This window comes from Anser anser (assembly GCF_964211835.1).
Source record: "Anser anser genome assembly, chromosome: 16".
Taxonomy (NCBI): domain Eukaryota; kingdom Metazoa; phylum Chordata; class Aves; order Anseriformes; family Anatidae; genus Anser; species Anser anser.
Window position 1 is genome coordinate 3,003,690 of NC_139737.1, and position 7,701 is coordinate 3,011,390.

General features: G+C 45.6%; 1 protein-coding gene across 7 annotated transcripts; it reads left to right on the forward strand.

The window, feature by feature from the left end:
* Positions 1-3,081: 3,081 nt before the first annotated feature.
* On the forward strand, positions 3,082-7,306 carry BHLHE23 (basic helix-loop-helix family member e23). Of its 7 annotated transcripts, XR_014572974.1 has the most exons (4): positions 3,082-3,870; positions 4,732-4,819; positions 5,160-5,249; positions 5,742-7,306. XR_014572974.1 is itself a non-coding variant. In XM_083801223.1 (3 exons), exons 1-2 carry the CDS (start codon positions 3,222-3,224, stop codon positions 4,782-4,784), a joined length of 702 nt encoding a protein of 233 aa, XP_083657349.1. In that variant the 5' UTR covers positions 3,082-3,221; the 3' UTR covers positions 4,785-4,819; positions 5,742-7,306. The 7 variants fall into 7 exon arrangements, 4 of the variants coding, with proteins under 4 accessions (XP_083657349.1, XP_083657350.1, XP_083657348.1 ...); XR_014572973.1 differs by having other exon boundaries at positions 4,732-5,249; XR_014572975.1 differs by lacking the exon at positions 4,732-4,819.
* Positions 7,307-7,701: the final 395 nt, after the last annotated feature.

Below are 7,701 nucleotides of genomic sequence, written 5' to 3' on the forward strand. Positions count from 1 at the left end.
AAAATCCCACTTAGAAGCTGGCAAATACTTCACAGTACGTGATAAATTTACTTCCTATTGCGTATGTCCATTTTTCCCTGAAGCACTTGGAAGAGATTTGATTTTCTGCAATGTTCTTCCATATGAGTCACTCCCTTCTGCTATTTTTTTTTTATCTCCCCTTTTTTTTGTTGTTTGACATGTCAAAACCCAAATCAGATGTTTCCTTTTCTCAGATAGCAGCCATGTCATTTTTAAGGGAGAAACCAGATTGAATATTTTCAAAGCTACATATTCACAGCTGAAATTTGAGGGAGAAGTCCAAAACAAATTTTTCACTGTACATTTTATTTTGTAGCACATTAAGCCTGATTTGATTTCATAGTTATACAGACTCCAAATGAATTCTCTCAACTGTGTGTTTTAGAATTATGTAAGGCAACGAGTCTTCTGCTCTGTTCTGTTGTGGTTGATCTATCTCCCAAGCTGCCCTATGGTGTTGAAATAACCCTTGAAGAACTCATCTATTTATCAAAGCACTACAGAGCCTATGTGAAAAGTGTTCACTTCTAATTTTCAGCCCACTGCTTCTCTTAACATTAGCCTTGCTAGATGCTTGACGTACTTAGAAAGATTGCACTACTTGTACCGTGCCTTTACAACAAAAATTTCTAAAAAAAAAGGTAAATCTTTTCCAGCAGTGAACAATCCTGCTTTTAACAGTCCTTGCACATCTTTGTTGTTGTTGTTGGAATTAGTTTATATCAGTGATAATTTTCTAGTACTTCTCTGTTTTTCTGTTGTGACTTGGAGTGTGTGAGCAATCCCAGAGGTGAACAGAAGTTACGCTGTGCTCACCTGTATTTGAAAGCCACCATGAATTTTTACATTGATCTGCCCTAGGAGTAGTCAAGTGGTTCATTTCTCATAAAACAATTAATTGACTAAAAACAGTCTTCATAGTCTAATAAGCCTGATAAGGGCAGCAAAAACAGAGACGTGATATCAGACACTGGAGGCAAAACAAGGGAGTATCAGTGAAAACTGTGATGGCCAAAACTTGTGCACATGCTTGCACAACTTGTTTTATGTATTACACTCTTCCGAAAATCTTCTGGACTTACATTCACAGAGGGGAACAGCCTTATTCTTGGGCTGCAGCTCTGCTACTACAGGCGAGTGTGCGTCTGTCACCGCAGGTCTCAGCACTCGTGGCTCTGATGTGGAGAAGGAAGAGAGACAAGCTCGTCATTTCACGTTAGCACACTGCATAAAGGGAGGTGATGGGAAGAGGACAAGCTAACTGCGCTTTGTAGAGGCTCTGATAAAAACAGAACACATTCTGGAAAAAGCCTCGTGTCACCTTAACACCTAAGCCATTGTTTACTTCAGGAAATCACCTACCAGGTACACCTGCATCAACAGGTTGTGTCTGCCTTTAGGCAATATCCACCCACTCGCACCTGGATGTCAGCACACATGATGCATCCCATCCTTTCCAAGCAGGCACCTGAGGGGCTTGGACCAGGCACATGGCATGCCTGCAGAAAGCCTGGGATGCTCTTATACTGCCTGTACGCCAAAACACAGTGCAACCAAGCAGTCGCAGAAGCCTAGAAAAAATCCTGACTCTGGGACCTTGTTCTGTTGTAACAATTAGGCCTTCTCTACCATCTCAGTGTGGGAATACAGGACTAAGCACCTTGCTTATCCTTCTCTCCATGGCTCTCACCACTGCCAGTGGCTGCTTTGGATTCCCCGTGGGATTTCTCTGTGGACTACTCTCCCAGTCATGGCAAGGATTCCCCCACAGCCACAATTTCTCTCACTGTAGGCCACTATGCTACCAAAATGGTTATGAAAAAAAGAGATTTGTTTCCTTTCTGAGCTTACTACTCAGTTACTGGTATAACTGGGAAGGACAGAGAGTCCCTTCAGAGTCAGACTGAGTCACGAAGGATCACATTTCTTTTCCTGGTACATGGAATGAAGGAGCACAGTGAGCCTTTGAAGGAAATGGAAATAGACGGGGCCTTTGCCTTGGAAATCTCTCATCACAACAGGTACCTCCGCTGTCATCCTCACCTAAATCAGAGCGACCAGACCAGCAAGCCATGCACACAAGCTGTCAAGACCTTGCATGACTTTGCTTCCCATTGCAATATGTGCCATTCTGTGACTGGTGGTCCCAGGTGTGGGGCTGGGGAAGTGTTCACTTCTCCAGTTTTACCTGACAAGGACACTAGAAAGCTCGCTCTCTCTCAAATACATATATATATATATATACACATATATAAACATAGATATGTATGTATGTTCTCTAATCAATTCTTTATTTGTTTGGGGACTAACAAGGACTAGGGTGTGGTGGCCATTTCCACAATAAGACGGACTCCTGCATGCTAACATATTTTACTGTGGACTCCAAATGAGATCAGACTTGGGGAATTGCACAGACCATTGGTCTGCACCCTTTGCACTGGGTTCAACAGACTCTGACAGAAAGTCAACCTTGACATCCTTGCTAGCTTTCTAAAAAACCGTGCTTGAAAGAAAGGGGCTCCAACTAGTGTCCCAGTGAGAGGAAGGCTGAAGCATCAGCTCAACAGTCACCTTTTCTTGTTCATTTTAGAAAGGGAAATTTAGAGCTTTTAAAAGCTCCTCTAAGAGAGGACATCACGACGGGACAGGAGCATGGTGACAGGACAGGAGTGTGGTGATGGTCAGGAGCATCCTGATGGGACAAGAGCGTGGTGACAGGACAGGAGCATCGTGACAGGACAGGAGTGTGGTGACGGGGTAGGAGCATGGTGCCGGGACAGCAGACCCGGACAGAGCACACCAGTGACAAGACTTCACCCCGCCACCCCCGGAGCCCCCCTCTATCCGCAGGGGACCCACCTGCCCCCCCACCCCACAGCCCTGCCACCGCCTCCTCAGGGCCGCGCTGCCCTCCCCTCTCTGCTCCCCTCAGCGCCCGCCTCAGGCGGCGGGGACGAGGGCGGGGCTGCGCCCGGCGCGGGGCCGTTCCCGCCGTCCCTCTCTGCCCTCTGATTGGGCGGCGGGGCCTCGCGCCGGGCCGCTCTCCGCTATATAAGCGGCGGCGGGGCCGCGGCCGCCTCACAGCCCGCCCCCGGCGCGGAGCGGCGAGGAGAGGGGTGGCGGAGCGGGCTCCTACTCTTCATCATCGCTGTCTTCATCCTCCTCCTCCCTCAGCGCCGGGGCGGCGTCAGGGAGGCAGGATGGCCGAGCTCAAGTCTCTGGCTGGCGAGGCGTACCTGGCGCTGGCCCCGGGCTACGCCCCGTCGCCTTTCTCCTACGGCGGCGCCCCGAGCCCTCGGGGAGCCTTGGCGGGGGGCGGCGGGGCGGCCTTCCACCACCCCGGGGCGCTGGGCAAGGCGGCGGAGAGCAGCGGCGAGCAGAGCGGCGACGAGGAGGACGGCTTCGAGGCCGGGGCGAAGGGCGGCGAGGCCTTGGAGCGGGAGGGCAAGCTGAAGGGGGCCGCGCTGGGCAAGAAGCCCAAGGAGCAGCGCTCGCTGCGCCTCAGCATCAACGCACGGGAGCGGCGGCGGATGCACGACCTCAACGACGCCTTGGACGGCCTGCGCTCCGTCATCCCCTACGCCCACAGCCCCTCGGTGCGCAAACTGTCCAAAATCGCCACCCTGCTCCTGGCCAAGAACTACATCCTCATGCAGGCGCAGGCTCTGGAGGAGATGCGGAGGCTGGTGGCCTACCTGAACCAGGGCCAAGCGCTCGGCGCCCCGCTGCCCGCCACCCTCAGCCCCTTCGGACAGTCGGCCGTCTACCCCTTCACCAGCACGGCCTTGCCCGGCTGCCCTGAGAAATGCACTGCCTTCACGGGAGCCGCCTCTGCCCTCTGCAAACACTGTAACGACAAGCCTTGACTTCTGCCTTCTTCGGGCTTCTCGGGTTTATTTTTCTTTCTCTTTTTTTTTTTTTCCTGTGCACCTCTCTTTCCGCTCGCCACCAGCCCCGGCTTCCTGCCATCAGTTAAGTCTGGGTTTTCTGTTTGTTTGGTTTTTATTAAATCACCCCCTCGTACCTCATTCAGAGATGCTCAGACCCAAAACACACCCGCCGTTAACTTTTAGTTTCTTCCCCCGTGCAACTCCATTGGTAGTTGTTTCCCTCCCAGCCTGTTAGCGGACTGTGAGCGTGGCGTTTCTTTTCTGCCTGCTCTGACCTGCAAAGTTCTTGAGCAGTTTTCATACTACAGGAGCACAGGGAGGGGGAGAGAGAGAGAGATCTGGAAGTGGAAACCTCAGTGAGTTTTCTTTGGACTGATTGATCTGGGGTTGAAAACAGCTTAAAAGGAAAGAAAGAAAACCCAGCCCCGAAACTATGCAATGTTTCAGAGCCACACGTAAATGAGGGGCTTCATCCGTAGCCAGACAGGGCTTGCTTGTGCCCAAAAACCCGAATGAAAATGTCATTTGGTCAGCTCCTGGGAGGGAGGCAGTCTGGTGCTCTTGATAAAGCTATAGATGCTTCAAAATAAGATGCATTATTTTGATCTTTAGAACAAAATAATCTTGAACTGAGGGGACTCTGATTGTATGCTAATGCCTGCTTTTTGCCTGTTTCTCAGCTTGGTTAAGTTTTCCAGATTTTCCAAAGTCGTTGCTCATCGTAAGCAAAACAAAGGTCACTTAACATATTTATATGTATTTATAATAAATAAAAGACATGAATAACCACTTTCTCTGTCCTACATGTCTCTAAAACCAGCTGGCAGCCCGAGCAAAGCCCTGCTGAAGTCAGGTAACGAGGAGGTGCTGTAGCAGTGCTTCGCAGGGGAGCAGCGCTGTGAACTTAGGTGAACAATCATCGTGCTTTAAAAAGCTTGTGGAAATTCAGCTCCTTCTCAGCAGGGATTTTGTTTTTTTCTCCATCTTTTCTAATGAATCTCAAGCACACAAAAATGTTGTTTGTGCCTGACGTTTACAGTTAAGCAGACTGTAAATGCATGAGGTTTAGCTTATGTATTTGGATGCTTGCTGGAGAGCGCTTTGCCCCCAGTGCTGGAGCTGTGTTTAAATGGGGCTGCTGTAGCACTGAGCTTAGCTCCGAGGACACCGGTGTAAAACACGGCAGGGAAGGAAATTGTTTAAAGACTCTGCTCGTCCCTTCAGCTTGGTTTTCTGTTATATCTGCAGCTTGACCTACGTGTGGTTTGGGCTGCTTAATGTCACGGCTAAATGAATAATCTCTTGCCAAGTATTGACTGCGGTAGTACGAGTTACCAAGTGAGTCCCTCGCCGACCAAGTTTTGATGTCAACGTGCTGGTTTACTTTGGTTTTCTGTTTTATTATGTTTAACGCTTTGGTGCCTTGTATGCTTCACTAATCATTATATAATCATAATTGAGGTGCACTCAGTGATTTCTGTTCAGATAGGAATACCCACCCCATGTCAGAGCAACCACATAAACTGGTACAGTCGCAGCCTGAGGGGCTCGAGCTGTCCGTGGCCATTTGTGTTAGGAGTGGGGTGTAACTATTTAGGGTTATTAAACCAATTTCCATGGCTGTCGTTAGTGTTATGCTAATTTGAAAAGGACTGCCATCCCTCTAAAGCTGCTTGTCGGTGGCACTTAATTTTAATTAATACATTTCCGAAAGACTTTTTGTGTTTGGAAAATGAAGTGTGTGATTCAGCTTCATTCATAAAGACGTATGCTTAAAACTGATTCTTGCTCACTTCCAATTTTATATCATCATTTTCTCTTTTTTTTCAGAACAGTTTATCTGTTGTACCTCTTTCCGTAAAAGAAAGTCTTGAAAATATTCTTTAAAGGCATCTGATGAAGTGAAAGCCAACCAAAACCACTCCTGAAGCAAAATTGACTGGAAACTGCAAATCAGCAAAGGTCATTCGATATCTTGCAGACTGAGTTGTTGCTGGAAATTATTTTGAAACAAAAAAGAGGAGGGTCTGTGTAACAGAATCATGATTTTTAGCTAAATGTTTGTTAATTCTGGTTAAAATTATTGCAAATTGAGCGGTTGGGAATATTTAAATGGAGGATGGTTTAACTTCTATTTTAACAGAAACTAAAATAGTTGGAGTACTTAACAGCTTAATATTAAAAAAAGGAGTTTGGGTTGGTTAGGAACTTACACTAATAACAATTGAATTTATAATTGCTTTTTTTTCCTCAAATAATTATGGTGAAAAGTGGCTCAATTTCAGAGCTGAGAAAAGTCTTCGTAGTCTTGCAGATTGTTATTTTTAAGATATTTTTGGAACAACTATTCTTAGTACAATGATTAACTTTTCCTACAGTATCCATGAGAAAAAGGCTTGCTCATATTACTGTATTTACCTGGAATCCTAAAAATTCACCTTCAGGGAGTCCTTGAAATATTCAGAAGGCTCTTTGAGAACATTGAATTAATTGATCGCAGGAGGCTAAACATAGAATTTCAAATGCAGAAGTTAAAACCTGTATTTAAGAAAATGTAAAAAATTAAAAAAAGCAAGCCTGAGTATCTAAGTACTGTTAAAAGGCTAAGTATTAAAAACAAATGTAGAACTTATCAAAGCAATACTAAAGTAACGTGTAAATAATTATTAAAATCTACTTTAAAGTACAGTTGTTTTAATTCCAGAGTGAAAAGAAGCCCAATTATAACTCTGCAACAGACGAATTAATATTAAACTACAAGGTGACTAGCTTCTGAGATAATCTGAAAGTTCGGTTCCGTGACTTTTTCTAAGCCACCATGGACCTGCAGGATTTTAACTCTTTTTTTGTACAGAGCTGGAATCCATACCGAGCCCTTCGTGCTTCCTGTTGACAGGAAGGCATCTGTTTCGGTATGATTTGCTCTGCGTTGAGCTGCTGCTAAAACTGCTGCCAAGCGAATGCCTGATACTGCTGGAAAGATGGTTTTGTTGGGAGGAGATAAATTAGCGTCTGACTACTGCATTTGTGTGTGTGAAGCATCAGTGTTAACCTTGCAAATGTGGATGGTTATCCTGGGGATAAGATCCCGTGACCTGTCATTTATTTTTCCCCAATGAAAAAAAAATCTATTTTGTGTTCCATGTAAGATTTTAAGTGTCTGGTTTTGGTTGGTGTTTCAGAGAATATAAAGGGAGCATTTCAAAATGCTGGAACTCCCTTTTTCTTCTCAAATGTCCTTGTTATGATTCCTGTTTTTTTTTTTTTATAAAGAAGGGTTTATGATGTATGCTGGGATGGAACTGAAATACAGATCATGTGTTCTACTCGTTATCCTGGTATGTTCAAAGAAAAGACAATGCCAACTTTTAATTAAAGAATATATTGTTTTCTTACCTCCCTTAGTTTTTCTTTAAATTGCAAAAATAGTCAGCACACGGTCTCATTAGGAAGAGATGCAAAGAGGAGATGCTACTCACCTGCCTGTTGCTTTTGTATGATATATAATATCCAAAACTTAACATTTTACTAGCCAGCGTAACCTTACTAAGAGGGAGTTGGAAATTGCTCTCAGTTTGCACTGCATCAGTCGCGATTTGGCATTGCCAATCTTGACCTTGCAAGGTAAAATCTTGTTGAACCAAATACAGCAAAGCAACAGGTTTGAAGACGGGGGGCCCGGATGGCAGCTCTCTTCTCCAGATACTGGCAAAAGGTTAAATCGGTTGTGGTTTCTAGAAAAGCCATGAGAATCATACAGTTTTCATTGTTCTTTAATCCATATCGCTGT